We start from the raw sequence: 26,184 nt of genomic DNA, 5'->3' as shown, positions 1-26,184 counted from the left end.
TGAATAACAAAGAATGTATTTGAGAAAAAAAAGAGAAAAGATTGCTGAGATCAAATAAAAAGTATATAGGCACCTCTAGAGAAGGTTCTCTCTCATTGGCCAAACTGGGAGAATTTGGACATCGAAAGGAATTATGATAATGATGAGAATAGGTTACATAGCATTTTAATAGGTTTAATAGGTTACTGATATTTTATTGTTTTAAATATTTGTTTATTTTATAAGGACAGAGAAAAAGGAGGGAGGTGACTGGAGAAGGGATGGAGAAAAGAAGGTTTATGGGACATATGGGGAGGGGGAATCCGGGAAAGGGGAAATTATTTGGAATGTAAACAAAGAATATAGAAAAGAAAAGGAAAAAGAAAAAAAGAAAAAAAGATTTGTTTATTTATTTTTTGGAGAGAGAGAGAGAGAGAGAGAGAGAGAGAGAGAGAGAGAGAGAGAGAGCTGCCTATGGAGGCCAGAAGATAGTGTCAGATGCCCTGGAGCTAGTTACACATAGCTGTGAGCCTCCAGACATGGGTTTTGGGAGTTAAACTCAGTCCTCTGGAAGAGCAGCAAGTGCTCTCAACTGCAGAGCCTGAAAAAAGTAGCTGTTGTTGTTGTTGTTGTTTTTAAACAGCATGCATGTGTTTCTGTGCCCCATGTGCATGCCTGGTGCCTGTGAAGGCCAGAAGAGGGCGTGAGATCCTCTGGAACTAGAGTCACCAAGGGTCAAAAGCTTCCATGTGGACACTGGGATCTGAACCCAGGTTCTCTGGAGAGTAGCTGGTGATCTTAACTATGACGCCATCTCTTCAGCCCCTGAAAAAAAGTAGTAGTAGTAGTAGTAGTAGTAGTAGTAGTTGTTGTTGTTGTTTTAACAGGATCTCACTGTGTAGCTTTGGCTGGTCTGAGGCTCATCCAGGCAGACTTCAAACTCACAAATATCTCCTTCCAGAATGTTGTGATTAAAGGTGCATGAGAGCCATCACATTCAAGTTAAAAACCCGTTTAATATATCTACTTTATGAGGATGTCTATGTGTGCCTGAGTGTCCATGCCCCATGTGTGTGCAAGAGCCCTCAGAGGCCAGAAGAGTCATCGGATCTGCTGGAACTGGAGTTTATAGGCAGCTGTGAGCTACCATGTGCTTACTGAGACCTGAGTCCAGGTCCTCTGTGAAAGCAACGAGTTCTGGGACCCCCCTCACCCCTGTGAATACTGTCTGTATATCATGCTGGGCTCTACCTCTCTTCCTTGGCTTGACTCTTGATGCCTCCTGGATTGGAAAGACACTTCACCCTTTATTTCATCTATCCAAATCTTGAGGGAGCATAGAAAAACCAAGAAATAGATGATAGCATAGGAAAACAGGTTTTCCTGACTCCAGAGTCTGATGGAAGCTTCTGCATGTGTGTGTGTGTGTGTGTGTGTGTGTGTGTGTGTGTCTGTGTGTGCCTGTCTGTCTGTGTCTGTGTGTGCCTGTGCATACACTTGCATATACACAGGATTCCACAGAAGCTAGAAGGTATGGGGTCGCCGGGAGCTGGACTTGCCTGCTGTGGGTGCTGGGAACAAAGTCAGTCCTCTGGAAGAGCAGTAAAGGCTCTAACTGGGAGCCATCTCTTCAGCTCCCACATTTTTGGTTTTTGAGACAGGGGCTGTCTCCAAAAATGAATTGGAATTCAATAAGGGCCTCCTCCTGCAATAGCCTCTGAGAGCTAGGTTATAGGCGTGCCCACCGCATTTACAGGGTTTTGTCTCCTGCCTCTACTTTCAAAATGCTAGGATTAAAGTGGTGTACCACCATGCCCAGCATTACAGGTTTGTTTTTATTTTGTGAGACAGGAATTCAGGCAGCCCAGGCTGGCCTCAAACTCAACAAGACCTTTTCTTTGAACTCCTGATCCTGCGGCTTCAACCTCCCAACCTAGGATTACGGGCAAACATGTACTAGTCACTGATACCACTTGCTCTGAAGAGACGTCAAGACCAAGGCAACGTAAAGAAGAAATCATTCAATTGAGGGCCTGCTTCTCGTTTCAGAGGGTTAGTCCATTTATCATCATGGCAGGCATGTTGCTGGAGAAATAAGTATCTCAGAGCTTTGCATCCTGACCCACCAGCTTCAAGTAGAGAGGAGGTGGGTGGAGATGAGGCTTTTGGAATAAATCTCAAGGACCACCCTCAGTGGCCCATGTCCTCCAACAAGGCCACACTTCCTCCAACAAGGCCATACCTCCCAATCCTTCTCAACAAACACGTGGGGACCATTCTCCCTCAAACACCACCATCACCACCATCACCACCATCACCACCATCACCAGCAGCAGCAGCAGCCACAGCCGCAGCACCATCACCACTTCCCATCCATCCATCATTTTTTTTTTTGAAGCAAATACCACTAGTGTGGGGCTCACACTTGCAACCTCAGAACTTGGGAAAGCTGGAGTGACTAGATTGCCAGGAGTCTGAGCATAGGCCTAAGTGCAACGTGACTCCCAGGCTAGCCAGGGCCACAGAGCAAGGACTGAGCTCATATCACTCATTCACCACCCTTAACTTGCACAACAGCAACTCTGATCACCCTTTCTAGCATAGGACCAAGGCGTGGTCTTGACCCAAAATCTGGCTAAATCACACAGCTGTTGACCTCTGTCTGATGTCTTTGCCATCCTCTCCCTTTGGGTGAGTGTGGAGACCCTCTCCTACAGGTTAACTAGAGAACCTGTCATCTCTTATTTATGTTCACCGTCGCATCATTAGTTAATATTTTAAACTGTACATTGTAGAATGTAAACCTCTTATTTATTCTATTATTCCCTGTGAAGTAAAAGTTCTCAGTGTCTTTTACAGGCCTAATATCCAATGTGTAATTGGGGTCCAACAGCATTTTTATCACCTGGGAGTTCCCCAGCTAGACTGGCAAAAATGGCATTCTGTAATGTAACAAGACGCCCCCTACGCAGGGTTCCATTACTGTTTGAGAGTACATGACATTAGAATTTGCACATGGCAGAAATTTGACATAGTTGACATCTGGAATCATAGGAATAATCGATTTAATGTTTTCCCATCACAGCCTTCTTTCTCAGCTTTAAATTTACTCTCTTTGGAGGTTCACCTGATTCTCATAACAGTGGTACATGTCGGTCAAGTCAGCCCTCACTTGGGGCAGAGTAGACCAAATTGCGCTTTTACGGGGAATTGCTGGCCTTCTACAGTATGGAGCCCTATCTTAAAAACAACCGTAAGCAACTAGGAGAGAGTGAAGAAGAACAGAGACAGTGCATAGAGCCGGTACCACACTGAGGTAAAGGGGACAGTTTTCCGGGTGGGTTGGGGTGGCGGCAGAGAGAGACAGAAAGACAGAGAGAGGCGAAGACAGAGATGCTGGCCTTAGCTTCAGGGCTACAATACTTCTGGTGAACAAACTGCTTCCTAAGACAAAATTTGAAGCACCTGTGAGTCATCAGAGTGTCGGAGCCCTGAGAAGGTAAGGGACTGCTGATAGATAACATCAGACCTGTTTCTCACTTGATTTATTGACTTGTCTGTTTCCATTCTGTCACAGACTGATTGACAGACCCAGGTTGTATGTAGCTTGAGGGATTTCCACAAGAAAGCAGTGCAGCCGTGAGGGCTGTGTGGGCCTGCTGGGGGCCGGTGTAAGCGTGGATGGGAATTGTTTGTGCAAGGGTTGTTAGCATTCAAAGCTGGTGGGTGGGTGTGGAAACATCAGAGCAATGGGTGTCTCTGGAGAACTGATTGCACGCCACGGGAGAAGTTTGCTAGGATAGAAAGGCAACCTAGGTTTGGGTGTGAGCTAAGGGATAGGAAGGAGGAGGTAGGCGGTACCCCCAAGGTGAAGGCAGTAATAGGCACATCTGAAGAGCAGTGTTTTCGAAAATGTTTGGGTCTTTGGGTTTGGGGGAAATGAATAAGAATGAGCAGGATGTGTCTGGGGACTCATCTTCCCGCGTCTGACGCAAACTGGGATGTGAAAGAGAAGAGCAGATGGAAAAGAAGAGCGTCCCACAGGAGCACGCGTAGCGACACGAGGAGGATTCGCGCAGCAATTGCTCCCCGCACCCCGCGATCTCCCATCTACTCCTCTCTGGGTCCTCCGGTCCCCGTTAGGCAGCGGGCCCCGCCCCTTTTGTCACTGCCGATGAGCCCCGCCCCTCCCGCCAGCGCAGCTCCGCCCCCTCTCGCCCCGCCCCCACCGCCCGCGGTCGGCTCGCTCAGTTGGGAGGGCCCCATGCTACTGAGCGGAGCTCCTCCTACGGGCTCCGGCCCCGGGCCGAGGGCGCAGGGCAGCGCGGGGGGCGGCCCCGGAGGATCCCGCCGCGGGGCTGGGGGTGCGGGGACAGGCCCGGGAGGGGGCAGCAGCGGCGGAGTCGCAAAGTGGCTGCGGGAGCACCTGGGCTTTCGCGGGGGCGGCGGCGGAGGGGGCGCCAAACCCGCCCCCCCAGAGCCCGACTACCGCCCCCCAGCGCCCGGCCCGGCCGCGCCCCCTGCGCCGCCCCCGGACATCCTGGCCGCCTACCGGCTGCAGCGAGACCGCGACTTCGAGGACCCCTACTCCGGGGGCTCGTCCGCGTCCGCCGCCCTTTCCACCCCTGCGGTCCCTGGCCCCACTCCACCCCCGCGCCACGGCTCACCCCCGCACCGCCTCATTCGGGTCGAGACCCCCGGACCCCCAGCGCCCCCTCCGGACTCCGGACCCCCTGCCAGCAGCGACAGGGTGAGTGCCGCGCCGGGCGTGGGTGTCCAGGAGGGGTGGTGGTCTAAGGTCTGGAGATTTAGGGAGGGACAAAGGTGGCTTGGCTGGGGCTCAACCTTTAGCTGTCAGTATTTCTGGTTGACACAAGGTCAGTCCCTGACACGGGGTTGGGGGGGGGGGCCTCACATTTTAACCCCTTTGTTAGCTTCTCCACCGAGTAATCTGAGCCCCAAACTCTGCCCTGTTTCCTGTTAGGGCTCCAAGACTAGGGACGACCTCCCTCGAGGGCCCTTCCCTTAGCTTTGCAACCCCGTCACCCTGATCCTGGAGCCTTTTTTTCTAACGGGCATTGAGAAGCACCCCTCCCTCCCCTTTGCCGGTTTATGGCCTTTGTGCCCTCTCAGGAGCAGCAGCTTCTCTGCCCTTTGATCTCTTGACTCTTCCCTCCACAAAGCTTTTCTCTCCCCCTCCTCTTCCCCTTCTCCTTCCTCCCACCCTGTCCTGGAGTCCAGGCATCTTTGCAGGTCTGAAGCCCAGAAAGGACCTGAAAACTAAGATTTCTTCCGTAAACACAGGAGCGCTGGCCTTTGCCTTTCCCAGTGGGATCAGAGGGGAGGAACTGTTGTACTCCGGATGCCTATATGGGCATTGTCCAGTTCTTTCTGGAGAAATTCACCTCTGGGGTACAGGCGCACTCCTTCCAGCGTTCCCTCAAGTATGAAGATATTTTGTGGACAGGACCTGTTGCCCAGTTAAAGCTGAGTGACTGGGTTCATTCATCATCCTCTTGGCTTCCTTCTTTCTCAGTCCGTTCTGAGAGAGACTGGAGCTTTTCCTGGATCTGCAGGCACTGGAGGAAGACTCCCAATAGTTTGTTTCTCAGGACATCTCCCTACCTACTTAATTCCAGTTTTATCCTGTCCTGGATGATAGACAGCTGAAAGCCATCCTTAGCCTCTCTGAATCGGAGGACTATGACTGAGCCACCCCAGAGCTGTTGCCCTCCTCACGCCTGAGGGCTCTTCCCACCAGGCCTTGCTCATCTCTCCTCTGGGGAGAAGATTCTTATCTGATTAGAGAGCAGTTAATGTCTGAATCCTCAGGTTTCAGAATTGGGCCTTTTAGCCAAAAGATCACTGTCCTGCTCAGCTTGCTGGATTAGAGGTGTGTCGGGGTCGAAACAAGAGCCCCGATGTGTGATTTACTCCCCCCATGGTTCTTGCCACAGTGCACACTGACCACGCTGGCCCTTCTTCCTCAGGCTGAAGAGGAAGGCCCAGGCCCTGCGCAGTCTCCTTCCTAATTGCCCCTGCTGTTCTGATGAGGTGGTATAGATGCTAGGCCTTGTCCTCCCACCCACCAGTCTCCTCCTCCCTGGCCACTGGCTGCTGGCCCAGGGTCTAAGCTGTCCTTGGCTATTCTCCTTCCTGTAGCGGCTTTAGAACGGCCTAACAGGCTGCCCACCACACTGTGGCTTCCTCCAGGAAAATGTCCATTTTTTTTTTTTTTTGGCAGTTCTCTGTCTCCAAAGTGCCTGACCCAGTGTCCTGAAATGGTGCGAATCCATTAACAGGGTGGCTTAAGGGCCAGGGATTTCCAAGACATGGTTTTCCTTTCCTGTTTTCCCAGAAACCTCCAAGGAAGGAGCTGTAGCCCTATGCACAGACCCTCAGACCCTTCCTGCCAAGGCTGTCTGGGCTTCACTTGGGTCACCTCTGACCTGGGGCTTTTTCAGACCTGGGGGAGGGGATGCTGAAGAGGTGTCTGAGTCTCTTGCCAGCCAGCCATGGAGACAGGAATGAAATCCGACAGGCTCTCCCAGGAGCCACACAATCTGTGCTTTCTTTGGTGTGTGTGATAAAAGGATCCAGGATGTACCATCTGAGCTGTCCCACGGGCTGACCTATGACTCCTCATTATTCAGAAATCAATCAACTCCCTACCATCTAGGAACAGAATTTGAGAAATCCCAGAGTATCCCCCTAGGACAAGCTAAGCCAGACAAGGTACCTGAGCTCTTACCCCAAACCCAGCTGGCCAGACACCCGCAGGGCCTACTGAGTGTACAGTGAACCACCACTCCCGCAGAGCCGTGGTTTCTACAGTGTGCCTGCTTCCCGTCTCTTCTCAGCTTTGCAGAGCTCCTTGGCTGGCAGAAAAAGATTCCAGAACACCCCAGGGGGCTGCGCCCTGAGGTTGGATGGAATGGGTAGAAGCACCTCCTCCCCCACTACTCTAGAGATGCCAAGGATGAGGAGGCAAGAGGGAGTGGATATCTGGACAAGGCCCTGAGGTCCTGGGGAGTTCATTAGCCGTTCTATGCTGGGCTCCCTCGCTGCCAGCCCACTCTGAAACCCACTGGTATAACTGGCAAAGACTCAGAGCTGACCATCTGGCCAGGCCTGGCAGGGCAGGTGTGGGAACAGCACGAGTGACACCCTGCAACCGGCAGCTAGGGCCTGGCCAGATGGCCCCCAAAGAACCCCCTCTGGTGCTGGGCCCTTATCCCACTTCCAGGCTCTGCTCTGGCAGAAGGTCCAGGGGATTGGGCCTCCTCTTGGTGCATTCACTGTTCTCCAAGCTTCAACAGGGAAAAAACATGATGTAATTAGGGAAAAGAAATGAGGCTGTGATTAAATGAGGCTGAGTTGCCTATCACATCTGCAGTGTGTCCTCTGTTGTGCCAATATGAAGGCAAGACCTGACATGGGCAATAAAACAGGCAACCCATATTGAAGCCAGGCCTCTTATTCCTAGCTCATGGGGTCAACCCTAGGGCTCTTGAGCACCCAGAAGTTGTGTGCAGCTATTTCTCATTTATATGAGAAAAGGCTTATAGCTCTTAAATTCTTACAGGAGTTTATTTCGCCCCCACCCCCACAAATAGTATTGAATTTTTTTTAACTTTAAAAATATTTCATTAACAATTTAAAACATTTATATGTGTGTGTGTGTATTTGTGTGTATCTATATGTGGCATTGTGTATACGAATGCAGTGCCTTTCAAGACCAGAAGAGGGTGTCAGATCCCTTGGAGCTGTAATTACAGGAAGTTATGAGCTACCCGATGTGGCTTCTGGGAACCAAACTCAGATTCTTTTCAAGAGGAGCATGCGCTCCTATACTGAAAAACTTTTTAAAATGTAAATGTATAGCCAAGCAGTGGTGGCACACGCCTGTAATCCCAGCACTTGGGAGGCAGAGGCAGGTGGATTTCTGAGTTCGAGGCCAGCCTGGTCTACAGAGTGAGTTCCAGGACAGCCAGGGCTACACAGAGAAACCCTGTCTGGAAAAAAAAATTTTTTTAAATGTGTATGTATAGAGTGTGTGTGCATGTGTGTGTGTGTGTGTGTGTGTGTACTTGCTTACAGACACACATGGATGGGAAGGTCAGAGGAACTCCTTCCAAGTATCAGCTGCTAGGGATCAAACTGAAATCGGCTTGGGGGCAAGAACCGTTACTTGCTGAGCCAGCAGCTTTTGAGCCCCAGTATTAAGAACTTTTTACAGCAGGTGTGTGCCACAGGTGCAGCGTAGGCCTGGGGTGTTCAGGCTCCTTTTAGAAAGCAGTGAACAAACAAGAAGAGGGAAGTGAGGTTAGAGGCTGAGGTGTCTGTCTGTGATCACGGTGCTCCTGTGCTGATGACAGCGTAGAGGCTGCCGATGTCAGGACCACTCGAGTGTGGTGTGTCCTTAGGTGATGCTGGTCTGGGCGCTGAGAAGGGCACCCATTCCTTGGGGGTTTTTTGTTTCTTGTTTGTTTGTTTTGGGTTTCTTGTGTGTTTGCTTGGTTTGGTTATGGTGGGATTTTTGTTGTTGTTTCTGTTTTTTGAGGTTTTTCTTTTTTCTTTCTTTCTTTCTTTCTTTCTTTCTTTCTTTCTTTCTTTCTTTCTTTCTTTCTTTTTTTGTTTGCCTTCTTATTTCCTCACTGAGTAGGAAGTCTGGTTAGCTTATCTTGTGCTTATTCTATTTTGTGTTAGAGATACTGGGGGGAAATGTGGCCAAGGGAGGAGTCCAGGGGAAGGACTGGTGTGGCCCAGTTAGACCAGCCCTGGGCTGGTTATCTGTGTTGTCCCTGGCACTCCAAGGATGACTACTGATAGGTTGTGGGCTGGCCTGTTTCCTCTAGTAGGTGCTGCCTCCTCACCCTGCAGTACCACAGTCTGAAACCAGACATCTAGGAGACATCTGCACTGGCTTGGCAAGCGAGTGACTTGGTCAACACCTTGACCCTTGCGCTCTGCCTTTTGAGATCTGGCACCAGCTGAGACCCTGGTGCTCGTGGATGGTAGAAGAAAGCTGCCCAGGCTGAGCAAGTCCTGGCTGGGGCTGGTACCCAGACGAGGAATCTCCTGTAATTCTACTTGTTCTCATCCCAGAACCAGCGTAACATTATGTAAGAGCAAAGATGAGGCCCAACTCCTGCATACCACGGATTTGTGGGTAACTCCAGAACACCTTAGGGTACTTCGCTCTTCTTAGAGCTCATTTTGTGTCTGTCAGTATGAGCTCCTGGGGGACCCCAAAATTCAGTGCCTTTGTCTTTAATAATACCGTACCCGGTATTATTACTGAGCATGTGTCTTGAGCCTGGCATCATTTCCCGCAGCTAAAGTGTATTGGACCAGTGAGTGTTTACAGCAACCCTACGGAAAGAGTCTATCCCTGGGTCGTACTGGAGCGCTGAAGAGAAGGGATGTTGAGTCCCACTTGTAGGGCTTCTTAGCTAGCAGGCAGTAGACCTGAAGCCCACAACCCAGTAGTGTGATTCTAGACTGAGCACCACATCAGGGCCCTCAGCACCCCCACCAGGGCCCAGCAGAGGGGCGGCATTCGTGCAGCATTTGCTAATTAGCAATGAGAGACTCCAGAAGAGATGGCGTAGGGTGTGTTCTGTACCTAATTCACTATTTCCTGAGTACTGGAGCCTGCCTGAGTATTGGCAGAACTGTCTGTCTTGAAGTAAACACAGACATGGCACACCCAAGGGCCTTACAAGGGTTAGTGATGTCAGCCACTTGTCTGTGATGTTTGGGTGTTTTGTAAGTATGGCACTACTTTTATAATTAGAAATCAGAAAATAGGGCTGGAGAGATGGCTCAGCGATTAAGAACACTTACTGCTTTTTCAGAGGTCCTGCGTTCAATTCCCAGCAACCACATGGTGGCTCACAACTATCCGTAATGGGATCTGATGTCCTCTTCTGGTGTGTCTGAAGAGAGCAATGGTGTACTCATATACATAGAATAAATAAATTAAATCCTTAAAAAAAAAAGGAAATTGGGAAATAATGGCATTCCCAAGCACGTACAGTAGGGAAAGGTGTTACAGTGAGTAGGAGTAGCAGGGACAGATGGTTGACCTCAGAAAGTAAGTACTGTGCTCTTAACCACACTGATTAGGTCATTGGTTTTCAGTGACAAAGGGTTAAATACTGTGTGGAAATATTAAATCAAACAGAATCGGACTGGCAATGTGATTTTTTTTTCTCTCGTGCTAAAGATCGAGCCTGGTGTGGGTCTTGCCATGCTGGGCAAATGCTCTTGTCAGTGAACTATGTCCTCAACCCCTAAACTAAAATATAAATCTGATAACCGAGGAAAGGAGAATTTGGAAACACTTGTAAAAAGGCACTGAGCATTAGGAGGCTTGGGTCTCAGTCTTGTTGCATTGCAGTGCCTGTGGACACCAGAAAAGGGCACTGGTTGATTGCCCCAGCTGAAATGTTGGTGGTCGTGAGCCACCACGTGGGTGCTAGGAGTTGAACCCAGATCCTCTGGAAGAGCAACCAGTGCTCTTATCTGCTGAGCCATCTCTCCAGCCCTGGAGCTAACATTCATTGACTGCTCATCCCTGTCAACCTTCTAGCTAAGAATATTACAGCTCCTTCTTGCTATTTATTCCTTATCCTTTCTGCTACAGCAGGGAAGGAAAAAAAAGTCAGGCTGTAGACACTTGTGAAGAGAAATGTGTAATAAGAGAGTTTGGAAACTCTTGGGTTTTTTGTTTGTTTGTTTGTAGTTTTTCAAGACAGGGTTTCTCCATATCCCTGGCTGTCCTGAAGCTCACTCTGTAGACCAGGCTGGCCTCAAACTCAGAAATCCGCCTGCCTCTGCCTCCCAAGTGCTGGGATTAAAGGCATCCCCACCATTGCCCGGCTTTTTCTTTTTTCTTTTTTTTTCTTTTGTTTTTTCCGAGACAGGGTTTCTCTATATAGCCTTGGCTGTCCTGGAACTCACTCTGTAGACCAGGCTGGCCTCGAACTCAGAAATCCACCTGCCTCTGCCTCCCAGAGCGCTGGGATTACAGGCGTGCACCACCACTGCCCAGCTTGCCTGGCTTTTTCTTTTCTTTTCTTTTCTTTTCTTTTCTCTTCTCTTCTCTTCTCTTCTCTTCTCTTCTCTTCTCTTCTCTTCTCTCTCTTCCCTCTCTTCCCTTCTCTTCTTCTCTTCTCTCTTCCCCCCTCTTCCCCCCTCTTCCCTCCTCTTCCCTCCTCTTCCCTCCTCTTCCCTCCTCTTCCCTTCCCTTCCCTTCCCTTCCCTTCCCTTCCCTTCCCTTCCCTTCCCTTCCCTTTCCTTTCCTTTCTTTTTTCTTTTTAAATTTGGGAACTCTGAAGTCCACAAAGTACCTGTTCTGCAAACACCAACACCCGGCCCCGGCACCCATGGGTAGGGTCAGAAACGTGTTGCTCGGGCCAACTGCAGAGTGGAAGGTGGAAACAGATGGCAGGCCTGTTAGCTGCCTTGGGAGAGGCGTAGGCAGGAAGGAGAATCAAAGGCTGGCAGCTGCTCTGGGAGGGCCACTGCCCAATTGAACAGATGAGCGGCAGCATCCTAGAGACAGTTTACAGGGTGGTGGAAGAGAGAGCAGGGCGTGACACAGGGCCCTTTGAGTAGCCGCTACCTTACCTCCTTGTTGGGAAGGAAATATTTCAGCACTTTGGCAGCACACTGGCTAGAAGAGAGGATATGCTTGTGTTAGGTGCCTTTCCGGTGCCCTAGCTGGCAGTTCTCCCATCTTCCCATGAGCCAGAGGCTTTGATCCCTATTCAAAAATGGATTCTCCAGTGAGCCTGAGCCTCCCACTGCCACTGGCCATTCAGGTCATTCAAAGGTCAGAGTGACTGGGGCAGGTGGCGTTGATGTCACTTCAATAGAAGTCTGAGTAGAAACTCTTGAGACATCCAGTAAATACATATTCAGCATCTACTGTGTATTGGGCCTGTAGTGAGTGTTGGGTAGAGCAGTGAGCACATCAGAGGGGGTCAGGGGACCACAGACAACAGATCATAGTAGGCCAAATGTCATCTGCAGGGACTGTTTTCCTGTAAGCAATTTATCCCCCTCTAGACACAGGAACACTGGGCAAGCAGGCTTGGGATCTGACTTGGATTTTCTGTGCCCAGAGTGGGTACCAGTCTTGCCAGCCTTCCCAGCTGGTGACTCTGCTGCCACTCCTGTTCTGGGCCTTGTGGGTAGCTCTCCGGATGCCCCAGCCCAGGGTGGGGGTCCAGGGCTTCCTGGAGCAGGGTGTGGAACCAGGAGTGCAACAGAGGAGCCATTGAGCTGTCTGCAGAACACCACCTGGCTGCCTACAGGACTGTCGGCTGGCACTGGGAAGGCCCACGCCAGCCTGGGAGGGGAAGGGATTCCAGGAAGAAGCAACTGTGTGTGTGTGTGTGTGCAACTCTGACCAGGCTTGCTGAGGGGAGTCTGGAAGGGCTCTGAAGGAGGGCACAGGAGGCTAGGAGCGGGGTTGAGGGCTGCACCTCACTCAGAAGCTTCTTAGAACGCAGACTTGTTTGGAAAGACTTGGTCCTCCTTTAATGACCCTATCTACCTAAGCTTACATTTTTTTCTGCATCGTCTAAATCAGTGGGAGTGTTTTCATCCACTCCTCTCCTTTTATGTGATGGATTTAATATAATTACCAAGAGCTGTCAGTTCTTGGGTATTTAGCTGTAAATGTGGGTCCTGCCCCCGAGGAAGTGCCCAGTCTGCCTAAAGTCACAACAGTAGAACAAGCATTTGCCACACAAAGCAATCAGAGGTACCTCACTGGCTGGGCCGGGAGGAGCGTGGAAGGGGCTTCTGAGAGAAGAAACTTGAATAAGGATTAGCCAGGACAGGAAAGTGGTGCAGGCAGAGAGGAAACCATTCAGTAAAACAACTGTGGTGCTTTCGGAGTGTGGTCCAAAGAGGAAAGTAGACTCTTGTGTTCTCTAACCTTGAACTCTTTTCTCAAAAACCTGGAGGTCTATTTATTGTGAGGTGTAAGGATAATGTGTCAGGTGACTCAGACACTGTAGGATGGCTGCCACACATGAGTTGATGCTGTGTGCCGACTGGCACAGTTGTCAGCAGTGGGTTGTGAGTGATCCTGTGGATGCCAGTGGCCTGGGCGAAAGAAGAAAAAAAAAAAGCTGGGGATAGGGGGCAGTATGTGATGGAGCTGAGTAGACACGTCTGTCCTGGAGAAAGGAGGACTGGGGGTAATAGACTAAAAGAGAAGGATGTTTACAGCCTTCTGACAGTTGCCTATTGGAGCTAGAGACACACGCATGAGATGTAGACTAGCAGATGACCCGGAGTACTGGTGGGCTAACGTGAGCTACCCCAAGCGGCAGGTACGCAGGGGTCGGGGGAATGAAGGAGCTGAAGGCCAGACTGAAACAATGTAGAGGCTGAAACACCTGAGGGTAATAGAGGCAGCCACTGAGACAACCCCAGAAACCTATAGATGAGCCACATAGGCCAAAGGGATGTGTGAGATGGGGTTGGTTCTTTCTCCATCTTGTCCTCCCAGGGGTCCCAATTCCCAGATCCTCTCACTGAGGGCAGGGTGGTCACCTGGCTCAGCTGGTTCCCTCAGATCTGAAGACTTCAGTTGGGTGAAACACAGGAGTGGCCATTCCCTGTGCCACAAGCCCCAGAACCACCTCTGATGGCAGCTGTGACCCTCAGAGAGGCACAGTGCTCCAGGGTCTGGCTTAGTGAGTCCTACCTTTTCCTGCCCAGTTTGGAGAAAGACTCCATTGTCCTCAGCCCTGCCCTGCCCTGCCCTGCCCTGCCTTGAGCGCCTCAGCCTCCTCTGCTGTCACAGGGAGCAAGAACAGAGGCTGCCAATATATGAGAAAGGGATGGACAGTAGGGGAAATGGATCCTGGCCTCTGGGAACTCAGCTGGTTTCAGTAGTGTCCCTCGGTACTCCAAGGCATTTTCCTCCCAGGAGGCTGAGAGGCCCCACCAGCTACATGTTGATAGCCCTGTGCACTAGTGGCACCAGTTCCAAATTTGACTTTTCCATTTAAGTTAAATGGTAGGGTGTATTTCCTAACTGCTTGTTGTCCAGTTTCTTCAAAGAGAGTTTATGATACCCACAGAACAAGTATCTGACAGGGATCAAACGACAGAATGCTGACAAAGTGATATCTCGGCTTTCTTTTTCCTTCTCCTCTTCCTCTTCCTCCTCCTCTTCCTCTTCCTCTTCCTGCCCCACCTCCTTCTCCTCCTTCTCCTTTTGATTGAGACAGGGTCTAACTTTGTAACTCTGGATGGCCTGGAATAGCCTGCAACTCCAGAGCTCCACCTGCCTCTGCCTTCTGAGTGCTGGGTACTTGTGCTATACCGGCTGCTTTAGTTTCTTCAAGGTCACTGGCGACCTTGGTGACCATCTGGAAGTAAGGCAGGCTACCCTGTGCTAATCTCTGAGATGCCTCACCGCTCTGCTCTTCAGCTCAACTCTTGCCACACATCTGTAGCTGGTGCTTCTGAGTTGTCTCTGTGCATAGGCTGTTGTCCAGCTCGGACCCTAAGATGAACTCTTAAGACCCAATAGCTTCATCCTGGCTATTTAGCCTAGGACTAGCCGAGGTAGAAAATTAGCAGGAAAGAAAGAAGCCCCATTTCTGCAGGAGGAACAGAGCTGCTTGACCTTGTCTGAGCCTCGATCTCGTTGCCTTCTCTCAGTTGGCGATCCTAGAGGACTATGCAGACCCATTTGATGTTCAGGAGACTGCTGAAGGCTCAGCAGGAACTTCAGGAGCTCCAGAGAAGGCCCCTGAGAATGATGGCTACATGGAGCCCTATGAGGCCCAAAAGATGATGGCTGGTAAGTACTGAGGCCTTGGCTCTGCACAAAACAGCCAAGGACTGGTTCCATGGTCCCTGGAAAATAGGGAGAAAGTCTGTGTCAAGTCCTTAGGAATGTGGTCAGGGCCTTCAAGATTTTGGAAGAGAAGGTGTAAGCTGTGACATCTGAGGCCACAGAAGAGGCCATGTAACCAAAGGTCCAGTAGAAGAAGCACTGAAGCACTGGAGACAGGCTTCCTAGCTTCAGTTTGGTGGTTCCCACAAGAGAGTCAGTCAGTGGCCTTTGCAAATGTGACAAGTTTGAGTTAATGCTATCAAAGAGAAGTATTAACGGCAGGTGAGTGGATGCATTAGGTACCATGGAGTGGGCAGAGGAAGTGTTCAGAGTTAGAGTAGAAAGGGCTGAGTCAGACTTGCCTCAGGGAAACAGGCTAACAGATGACCCAGGGAAGAAGTCGGGGTCAGGGTGACCAGGGAGGACAGGAGAGGATCGGAGAGCACGGCTGAAGGGTAGCCAAAGGAACGGTGCTTCAGCCTCTGAGGTGGCAGAGACCAAGAAGGATGCAGAGGTTGAAGTAAAAGAGTGTGGGCTTGTGCTAGAAGAAAGAAACAAGATTAATGTGGCATTTAAGGGGATTTCTGAGGCCGTGGTATGCAGAATGGACTAGAAGAGCCACCTATCTTAGAGCCGAGTTAGCGAGCTATTTCAGAAATGCTTTGGTTGGTTGCTTCTTGGTATTGTTGTATTTTTGTTTGGTTTTATAAGATGTGATCTCAATATGTAGTCAAGCTGGCCTGGAACTTATTATGTAATCCAGACTAGCCTAAAATTATAGCAATCTTCCTGACCTTACCTTCCAAGTGCTAGGATTACAGACACAGGCCGCCATGCCCAGCCCAATTAATTGTTGCGATTCCAAGGAACCAGTAATTAAAAATTGTTTCTTCCTCTTCTCAGCTCAGAAATGATTAAGAAGTAAAATTAAGGAAAGGGCTAATGGAAATTCAAATGTCAACTTTATTACTGATGAAGTTGACCGAAGGATATAACAGTGACGTTAATACAATGGTTTTTTAGATACTTTTCAAGAAAGTTAAGCATGCTTACTCGGGCTTGGCAGCACAGGGTAGCTGTGGGCCTTTGTACAGGAACGCTCTTCTCACTGTGTGGAATAGAAAAATCCAGAATCCCTGTGTTCCCGCAAGAAGGCAGAGCTGAGGGAGGGTGAGCACTCAATGGCCAGTCAGATAAGCTGCCCTGCCCTCCTTGGGAGAGATTGGTGAGGGGAGTGGGGGCTGTGTCACCACAGGAAGGTAACTTCAAAGAGCCTGTAAGGTGGATGGAGGGTTGTCCTGGTAAAAGTCTAGCTCTGGCGATATGAGGTTGAACGCCACGAGGCATTGGAAACGAGCAGATGGAGTAGTTAGGGCTAACAGAGGCAGTAAGGTGGGCAGAAGCTGAGAGAGTAAGAAGGGGTCTGAGAGGTCATCTGGGCCGTGACTATCCTGGAATTATGTGAAATTTTAAGTGCTTTAACTGTACATTTTTGCAGGGAGAAGAGCTGGAGGCAGGGCTGGTCCTGGTGATTAAAAACAGGCCTCGTGCATGCTAAGCAACTAACTGGGGATACACTCCTAGTCCTCAAATAAACATTTTGTGGCAAGTTAGCTCTGGAGCTATATTAGATTTAGATCAGTGATCCTAAAACGATTTCCTAGCTCTGGAGAAGGTGGTGAGTCTGAAGGGAGCTGAGGGCAGAATGAAGCATTGGTAACAGCTGTGGGAAGAGGCCCAGAACTCCAGAGGCACTGATGCTGTGAGTTCTGAGCCAACAGCTCAGGAGTCAGGGGAGGAGGAACTAAACATGGCCTGGGGGACAGAGACCAAGAGAGGATCCAGGAGAAAAGGATCCAGGAGAAAAGGATCCAAGGGAAGGAGAAGAGACTGTGGATAAAGCTGACTTGTGAGGATGGGGAAACTTAATAAAAGGGGGCCACTCGCATGTGAGCCACAGAGGATTTCCTGATTGTGAAGTTGCTTTAACTAGAACATAAGTGGAGATGAATGAATAAGCAAACTGGGCACGAGGGGAGAGATGAGCTAGAGGAAGACTATGCCTCAGTTTCCTTATCGTGCCCTCTTCAGCTTCCCAGCCCTCACTGGTCATCCTGGGGTCCTTCTCCTTTTATTTGGCCATTTGCCTGCCACTTCCTCTCACTGACCCCATGATCTTGGAGCCCTAAATGTCTCAAGGTCGAGGGGCCCAGGATTTGTGACTGCTGAGTTCTCCCCAAGCCAAGGCATAGGCTCCTTACACCTCTCTCCTCTTTGCACCGGGCAGAGATCCGGGGTTCTAAGGAGACGGCAGCTCAGCCCCTACCTCTCTATGACACACCTTATGAGCCAGAAGATGAAGCCAGCCCAGAAGGTGAGGGGACTCCCTGGCCCAGGGAGTCCCGCCTGCCAGAGGATGATGAGAGGCCTCCGGAAGAGTATGACCAGCCGTGGGAATGGAAGAAGGAACGGATTTCCAAGGCCTTCGCTGGTGAGTCTCGCTGGCAGGGGCAGCTCTGCTGGGGCCTCTGAGCACGGGTCCGGCTCAGCAGAAGGGGAGGAGCAGACCCTAGGAAACAAGCCAGGCCTAGGAGTGCAATTCTAGGGCTGGGTAATGGAGTTCTGTGACATGGGGTGGGGACTCGGGCAGCGTGGATGCAGCGCTGTGTGCCTGCAACAGACAAAGCAAGAGCGAACATTCTTTTCTACACCTCGCCTCTTCGAGGCCAAGCCCAAGCTGTAACCTCCTTTGGGAATCTGGGTAAAAATAAAGACATTCCAGCACAGATTGTGAAACTTGTGGCATATGTTAAATGTATTTGACCAAGAGGGTGTTTAACACTTCATATGATAAAAATTGACGTATGTATAATCTAGATTCTGAGGCTGTCTCTAGTGGCAGGCACTGCCATACCAGGGGTGCCTGGCGCCAAGGGCATTTCTGAGCTGCAGATGGAAGCTATGAGGTTGCTAAATGAAGATCAGGTTTCTCCTGTCCCAACCACACCACTGTGTCCCAGGCCCAAGTCCACCCTGGAAACGTGCATATTGGCAGTGAGGTTGGTGGAGAAAGGGACTTACATTGGGAGGGGGCCTTCAATCCTGAATCTTGCGAACTGAGATGCCTTTAGATTTCACTCCTGCTTCCACGTCCACACACACACATACACATGCACACGCACAGTCACATACACACACACACACACACACACACACACCCCTCTCACAGAGACCACTCATCCTGCCTCCAGCCCTTAGCTCTCTCCCCACCCTGGCAGCCAGGCTAGGAAACCACAGGTTTCTGCTTTGCTTCCTGTAAAGCACACACCCATCACAGATGGGCCATTTATCTCCCGAGGTCTCCTTGGAGAATCAATACTGTTTGGATTGCTTAATGGGAAAATCTATGTTCATCATTAGGAAACCTCGTTAGTGGTCCTATAGCCAGCCACTGGTGGCGTCACTCAGGACTGGGAGGAGGAGGATTCAATTTAAAAAAAAAAATAGAATCCCTCTGCCCTGTCTGAGTATTCCAGATACCGGAGGTTCTGTCCCAGTCCTGAGGTTGGGAATAGAAGAGTAAGAGGGAAGTACCAGTTGGGGTACCAGTACCGTGTGGGCGTGGTTCTGGGAGGAGTGGGCAGCTCCTGTTCCTATGTTGCACTCTCCTGGTTCTCTTATGAGGGGGTAGAAGATTAAGGAACCTGCAGGGCTGACCAAGCAAGATCCTATGCCTTCCTGTTTACCACTCAAGACTCCCACCTTTCCTCACTGGCCCGGCTGGTGTGGTTAATCCCTGCCCGGCTCAGCCCTCCAGTCCAGTTCCCTCCTCTGGAGCTCCATGGCCTCTGCCTCTGCCCCTCCTCCTTTCTAGGCTACTGTGTATCTTAGCCCTGTGTTTTGATGTCTCAACCTCTGCCTTTCTCTGTCTCTGTCACTGTCTCTTTCTCTTCTCCCTTCTGCTGCTGGCTCCAGTTGACATAAAGGTCATCAAAGACCTACCTTGGCCTCCGCCTGTGGGACAGCTGGACAGCAGCCCCTCCCTGCCTGACGGGGACAGGGACATCTCCGGTCCAGCTTCACCCCTCCCTGAGCCCAGCCTGGAGGACAGCAGCGGTGGGTCCTTTGGGGACTTATGGCTAGGGTGATAGGTCTTTTACCTCTTAGTCCCTGTGGGCTTGGGTTGGAAGAATCCCCCTTGTCCTGGAGGAAGAAGGGAAAGACAGTGCACATTCCCCCACCCCCATCCAGAGCTGTGTGCCTGCTCTCTTAATTAACAAAGGCCCTTTCCTGATTTGTTCCTCACCACCACAGAAAAGTTCAGTTGTCAGCTATAATCCCAGCACTGGGGAGGCTGAGGCAGGAGGACTGTCATGAACTACATAATTCCATAACAGCCTGGGCTATAGAGTGGATCTATGTCTACAAAAAGAAAAGTCCACTGATTTAAAATGTATGTGGGACTTTGCCTGCCAAAGCAGGTGTTTGTGAGGTATGGGGAAGTGCTAGCAAAGGAGATCTTTGCATCTGGTGACTGAAGGAAGATAAGGTATTCATTCAAGAGCTACAAGGAGAAAGAGCCTCTGCTGGGGGAAAAAGCAAAGGCATCAACTTCTCCCTTCTACATCCAGCATGAACACCGAAGGGTGTGTGTGTGTGTGTGTGTGTGTGTGTGTGTGTGTGTGTGTGTGTGTATACAGGCGTGAGCATCTTGTGTTACATCATGCATGAGAATTTGTAGGTATTTTGCAAATGCAGACTAGAGGAGAGTCACCTGTGCATGTGACCCCCCCTGGAGGGGCGGGGAGTGTCCCCCCTTGTGCTGCCCAGCTGCCAGGCTGCCCTGCTTTGGAGACACAGAGCTACCTCCTGGACTTCTGTGGAATGGGAGGGAAGACAATGCACAGCGACCTTGGGGTGGAGAGGGCCAGGCAGTCTGGCAGCTTTGGACAGGATTAGCCTGTCAGGATGGCACCAAGGGGAATCAGATAATTGTCCTGAGATCAATAAGTCATTTCTACAGAATGGCCTGGCAGGGTGATTTGGAAAACGGTAATGAACTCTGAGGAGGAGAAAGAAACAATATTATCAACACTGAAGCCACCCTAAGGGGGATGGAAGAAAGGAAGGCAGTCTGCTGAGGAAGACAGCTTAAGTGGTTTCTTGTGTTGTCCTCCTTCGCCTGCCTGTGTGTGTACTGAGAGGCCCCAAGAGGCTTGGTGCGGCTCAGAGACTGTGGTCCAGGATTCTGCCTCCCTGGAGTCAGGCAGGCAGGCCTGTAAGCACGCCCTCCCAGAACATGCTTTTGTGGGGACTGGCCATTTGAGAGGGCTCTACCTCTAGACACCTCAGAGTCTATGACCAGTCTGTTCCTTACAGCCCAGTTTGAAGGATCGGAGAAGAACTGCCTGTCACCTGGCCGGGAGGAGAAGGGGCGGCTACCTCTCAGGCTATCTGCTGGGAACCCCAAGTCAGCCAAATCCCTAGGCATGGAACCCAGCAGCCCCCTGGGGGAGTGGACAGACCCAGCACTGCCTCTGGAAAACCAGGTGTGAGTGTCTGTGTCCAGCGGGGGGCTCCCTCCCTCTTCCTCCCCTCCTGGCACTCGCTTCCCTGCAGGGGACACCCAGAATGGGTGGGCCTGGACGGCGAGGGACCCAGCAGAGATGCCCCCCTTCCCCTCTCTCATCCTCAGCTGGTACCACGGGGCCATCAGCCGAACAGATGCCGAGAACCTGCTCAGGCTGTGCAAAGAGGCCAGCTACCTGGTGCGAAACAGTGAGACCAGCAAGAACGACTTCTCTCTCTCCCTCAAGTGAGTAGGGACGCCATGGGTAGAGGGACCCACTAACCTGAAAGGCAGAAGGGGATTCCAGCGTTCTCTTCCGGTCCAGCCAGACTGGGAAGAACCTTAACACGTCCCCCCTCCCAACCACTGGGGAACTTGAAATGGCGGAGACTCCTCAGGTGGAAGCACTTGAGGTAGTTTGGAAGGTTTCTGTCACTGGCCTGCTGTTCAGCCCTCTAGCTCTCCATTTCTTGATAAGATTGACAAGATCTATTTTATTGGGAAGGATTCAGTGAAATAATAACACTTGATTTAATGCCTGAGCACCTAGCATGTTTTTAAGATAAATTATTGTCAACACTGTTAAACTCTTAACATGTAGAAGCACCTGCAAGGAGATATGGGAGGAGTTTTATCTGAAAGATCAGCGAAGTGAGGAGACAGTGGGAGAGCTAGGTCTGAGGAGGAGGGCAGAGCATCCTCTGAGTCCACTGCATATGTGAGGGGAGAGGGCCAGGTAGCCAAGGTAGGGCCCTTGGCTCCCATCAGTGTGTTCCTCACACAGGAGCAGCTCTCCACAGCTCACACTCAGACTCCCCGGCTCTCCACAGTAGGGTGGCCAGTGCTCCTCTTAGCAGCCAGGCATTCTACCCAGCCAGCTGGAGTGAGGTGTCCACTTACCTCCCCCCTTTAATATGGGAGTGTCTTGGATACCTCACACCAATACGTCCCCTGCACCTCAAACAAATCCAAGGAGTAGAATTGCACACATTTGTCTTCACTAGAAGAGATCAAGAAATGTACTGGAGAGTTAAGTGGCCTCGGTTCTATTTTGGGGTTTGATAAAACTGGCTGTGTAGCCATAGACAAATCATTTAACTTCTCTGAGTCTCAGGTTTGCTTCTTGCAGAATGAACTGCTACTGTGGGTTTCTTCTAGCGCTTGTATTCTAGGAGTCTGCAAGCTATAAAATCAAAAAAGGATTTTGGAAAAACTCATTTGTCAAAAATATGATTTACACAACTTGAGGTAGTACATTGTTATTAAGATTATAATTGAAATTCTTGGCACATACCACCTAGCATATATAACTTGTCCAAATGAACTACTGCTGTGCTGATAAATTTCCTTTTTTATACAAATGAAATAGATTCAAGGAGCTTTTTGCTCAAGGTCACCAGCTAATAATTAAGTCTCTAAGCTAGATGTGATAGTACCGTGGTTTCAGTTACTTAGGAAGCTGAGGCAGGATTCCTTAATCCAAGATTTCCAGGCCAGCCTAGAGAATATAGCCAACGACTGCTTCAAAATATACAAACACAGTACCTAGCTCAGTCTGACTTCAGGAATTATACTGTTCAGTGACAGGGTTCCCACCCTCACTAGCTGCCATTTGCTGGAAATCTGGTACTGTCCAGCCCAAAGGGAGCCGCCACCAAGGATTGGGACTTTAGCTTGGAACCCTGCAACTAGGGGTGAGGGACTGCTTAGTCCCTAAGAAGGCAAGTCTGGACGTCAGCCACACTTCTGCTGATCTCCCCCCAGGCTGTCTGCCAAGGTCTCGTTTGCATATAAATGGCTTCCCTGAAATACAATTATGGTTTCTCTTCTCTCCCTAATGGAAGGGCTTTCACTGGTAATTAAACAGCTTCCTCAAAAAGCCTTACCAGCCCTGGGTCCAATGGCCCAGCAGGTCCCACCCAACACCCTGAGGGTCTGGCAAGGACCTTGCTTAATGGACCCTAGGGACTAGTCCCTGAGGGTTGAAAAGGACTGCCTTCCCTCTTCCAGAGGTTGGTAATACAGATGAAGGCCAGTTACCCTTCTGAGTCTGTTCCTTGAGAAAACACCCAGTGCAGTTTAAGAGAGGTGGCTCTCCCAAGTGGGCTGTGGGAAGGGGGTCACTCTCAGATCCTGAGGTGAGAGAAGACAGGGCCGACACTGCCCTGCCCTGCTTCCCCCGTTGCTCACACCTTGGCCCTTTCCTTACTCTGTACTTCAGATGCCTCTGTATCCTGGTGCACAGCCAGGTGGATTCCTAAGACTTAGGAGCCCAGACCCCAGAGGACAGGTCTTGGGGGCCAGATTCCCTCCACCTCTTTTTCTCGTCAGTTCCCTCATTCTTCTCCGTTCCACGTTTCCCAGTGTAGAAGGTCTAGTCAAAACTTCTTTTATACCCAGGTAGATGAGGCAACTAATTTGCCAACCCCTTGCCAACAAGGATGTCAGGATGGAAGTCGCCTCCTTATGGGTCCTGTATGCCACCCCCCCCCCCCCCCCGTATGCCCTCTCAGCCCTCTGCCTGCTCTTCTGGGCTCAGGCTGGAAGGGAGATTAGGCTCTGTGCTCCTCCAAACATTCCTAGCTTGTGCCTGTGGGTATGCTACAGACCCAGGTCTTGGCAAACCAGGCCAGTGAAGTCTGGACAATTGTTCTTGCTGAGTGGGGGGCATTTGAGAGCAGGCTAGAGCTTTGCACATTGGGTCTCTGTCTGGAGGGTAGGGCTAGCTAATGCTGACTTTCTGGGTTCAGGGAGATGGAAGAGGCAGTGGAAGGTGTTCTCTCGCCAGAGTTTTGAGGTACAGGTAAAAGATGTCCAGTGTTTCACTGTTGTCCTCAACAGCCAGAGTTCCCTCCAAGGGTTTTAGGGATCTCAACCCAGGCCAAACCAGAATTGGTGGCCTGAAAACGAGTTTCAGAACTAGCCAGTTTATGAAGCAAATTTGGAGGTTTTTATTAAAGTTTTTTTAGTTATATCATTAAGCAGGAGGATTATGAGAAAAAGACATGCTCAGAAGAAACTAAGATACTGTGAAATAAGAGCACAGCTCCTGAAGGGAGAAGGTGCGGCCTCATGCTCTTCTGCTTTCTTTTGACTTTACCAGAGTGGGGCTTGGGTTGGGCCGGAAGTTGCTAGCTCATCCCTGGTGGGCGTGGGCTCAGGATTACTATGGCTAAAGTAGAGTTTAATCCAAGGGAACACAGGAAGGTGGGGCGGCTCTGCTGTAAATAGGGTTTGTTTCCCCCCACAAATTTCAACCAAACTATAGTATAGGAAAAAGAATGAGCTCCTCCCCAAGGTCATATACATTTAGGCCTTACGATCTGCTCAATATAAAATTTCTATATTTAAAAGGAATATTATGTCTGTGTCAGCAGCTTTTGCAGCAAACGTCAATTGTGCTGCTTCTCTGCTGGAAAGAGGCTTCAGTCAGACTCCAGGACCAGGGGCTCCCATGCCCTCCCCTCACCTCCATACTCTAAGTCCTTTTTCTACCCTACCTCACTCTGGGTAGGTAATTCTAACAGAGTCTCCAGATGGTGTCACTCTAGGCCTAAGGGCTGGCTGGTTGGACTGAGAGGGCTTGATCTGGTGTAAGACCCAAAGACTGGCGCTGCCACATAGCTCGAAGGGTGAGCTGAGTATAAGGCTGGGCTGTCGTTCAGTTGCTAAGGTGCCTACTAGAATGTACAAAGCCCTGGCTTCAGTGCTCAGCACCCCATAACCTGGCACACACCTGTAATTCAGAGGTAGAGAAAGAGGCTAGCCTGACCTATATGAATCTGTCTCTAAACTCCACGTAGGGTTAAACTGGCCTTAGCCAGAGGCTGATGGACAAGGATCACAGAATTGGAGGGTGCAGGTCACTCCACTTTCCACCAGCACACACCCTGTATACTCACCACACACACACATTCTTGGCACACCCAGTGTCTTCACCACAAAGCCAGTGCCTCCTGCTACCTACTCAACCCTCCCCTCCCCCACCATCCAATCCCTGTTCACCTCCCACTTAAAGTTGGCTTTGGAACCCTTGCCGGGAGGGTGTGAGGTGGAAGTAGGGCACTGGGGAGAAGCCCTGGTCACTGGGATCTCTTTGTCTTCCTAGGAGCAGTCAAGGCTTCATGCACATGAAGCTGTCCCGGACCAAGGAACACAAGTATGTGTTGGGCCAGAACAGCCCACCCTTCAGCAGCGTCCCTGAAATCGTGCACCACTATGCCAGCCGCAAGCTGCCCATTAAGGGAGCAGAACACATGTCCCTGCTCTACCCTGTGGCCATCCGGACTCTGTAGATGTGAGATCAGGGCACTTTGATAGACCTGGACCCAGCCCTTGTCACCTGCTCGGTTCTTTCCAAGGACATGATGTCAGAAACCTGGCTTCCCCCTGTCCTAGGATCTAGTAGGCGCTGAAGATTCCTTAATTTATTATAAAGGGGAGGGAATCCTGGGCCTTGGAATAAAGGGACTGTGTGGAGCTGGGCAGAGGAAAGTCTGAGGAGGAAGGGGTCTCCCCATCCGATCAGATCCTAGGGAGGAAGTGGCCACCTCCCGCACCACCCACCCTCCGCCCTCCCCTCGGCCTGTCCCCCAGCCCCAGGCCCCAGAGGGCCCGCTCGGGCTCCTGGCCAGAGGCTCGCCAGGCAGAACCGAGTCCCCCAGGGCCGCCCAGGGGCCAGGGAGGGGGCGGGGAGCGGGAGAGTGAGCCAGACTATAAATCGACGCTGGAGCCGACGCCAGCCGGCCGCCAGCAAAAAGCACTTTCCGAGCATCCACTTGCTTCCTTTGACCAAACACGTCACCCTGCGCAGGGGGCGTCCAGGCTGCCTCGCTCCTGCCTTGGCCGGCGAGCAAGCGAGCTTCCCGCCAGCGGCTGTTGGTCCGGGAGGCGCCGAGAGACAAAGAGGCAGGCCGCCCGGCTGCGGCCTCGGGTGACGCGCACGGGCGGGAGGCGCGCACGGGCGGGGGGCGTGCACGGGCGGGGGCGCGCTCCCGCCCCCAGCTCCTGGCTGGCCGGCTGGCTGGGCGCGCTGCGTCCCTTTCCCTTAGCTCCCTCTGGCGGCCGGGCCTGGGGCCTCGCACCGCAGCCGACGCTAGTGGGTCGGGGCTTCCCCGCTGCTCCACGGACAGGCTCTGTGGGGGCCAGATGCCCCGCGACAGTTGTCCCGTTACGACGGCCTGAGGCCCCTTGCCTCGACCCAAGCCCTACAGCGCTAATGTGTGCCGTGGATCTGCTGGGACTTCCTAGCCCAGTGGGTATTTTCTCCCAAGTGAGGATGTGTGATCTGAGAAACGAGGGAATAGACGGAATCGTCTGACATTGGGCACCTTCTCAGAAATTCCCCCAAGGGTTGCTCTGCCTTTGAGTGACAGGAAGAGAACCCACTGTTTTGCACCTGAGAAAACAGACCTAGAAGGGTTGGGAGACATCTGTCTCCTCATGCTGCCTGATGACTCTCAGCACAGCTAGAATAGCTGATGCCCTGGAGGAAGCCAGGCAGACTGCAGCTCCCTGAGAACTTCTCTCTGTCCTTCAAGGTCAGCAGCCTAGCAGAGGCCAGAGTGAGGAAGGGCACCCCCAGCCCCGGGGCAGGGGGTGGAGGGAAGGGACCTCCATTGGGGTATTCAGCCTTTGCCACCTGCTTTTATTCATTAGATACTGGAGAGATGCCTAGCCCTGCGCCAAAGCCGGCTGGGTGGATGACTTCCCTAGCTCCCCTCTGACCTAAGGCAGCAAAAAAGAAACACCGAAGGGGGAA

General features: G+C 51.2%; 1 protein-coding gene across 5 annotated transcripts; it reads left to right on the top strand.

Annotated features, from left to right (window-relative positions):
- The first annotated feature begins 4,226 nt into the window (after positions 1–4,226).
- On the top strand, positions 4,227–25,185 carry Shf (Src homology 2 domain containing F). Of its 5 annotated transcripts, XM_052183427.1 has the most exons (7): positions 4,227–4,729; positions 14,677–14,818; positions 17,142–17,345; positions 18,830–18,970; positions 20,234–20,405; positions 20,550–20,669; positions 24,532–25,185. In XM_052183427.1, the coding sequence occupies exons 1-7, from the start codon at positions 4,244–4,246 to the stop codon at positions 24,716–24,718; spliced, it is 1,452 nt and encodes a 483-aa protein (XP_052039387.1). In that variant the 5' UTR covers positions 4,227–4,243; the 3' UTR covers positions 24,719–25,185. The 5 variants fall into 5 exon arrangements, with proteins under 5 accessions (XP_052039387.1, XP_052039388.1, XP_052039389.1 ...); XM_052183428.1 differs by lacking the exon at positions 18,830–18,970; XM_052183429.1 differs by lacking the exon at positions 24,532–25,185 and having other exon boundaries at positions 20,234–20,403; positions 20,550–20,665.
- Positions 25,186–26,184: the final 999 nt, after the last annotated feature.

This window comes from Apodemus sylvaticus, chromosome 5, assembly GCF_947179515.1.
Source record: "Apodemus sylvaticus chromosome 5, mApoSyl1.1, whole genome shotgun sequence".
Classification (NCBI taxonomy): domain Eukaryota; kingdom Metazoa; phylum Chordata; class Mammalia; order Rodentia; family Muridae; genus Apodemus; species Apodemus sylvaticus.
Note: the sequence above shows the minus strand (reverse complement) of the source record. Positions and strands in the feature narration are given on the sequence as shown.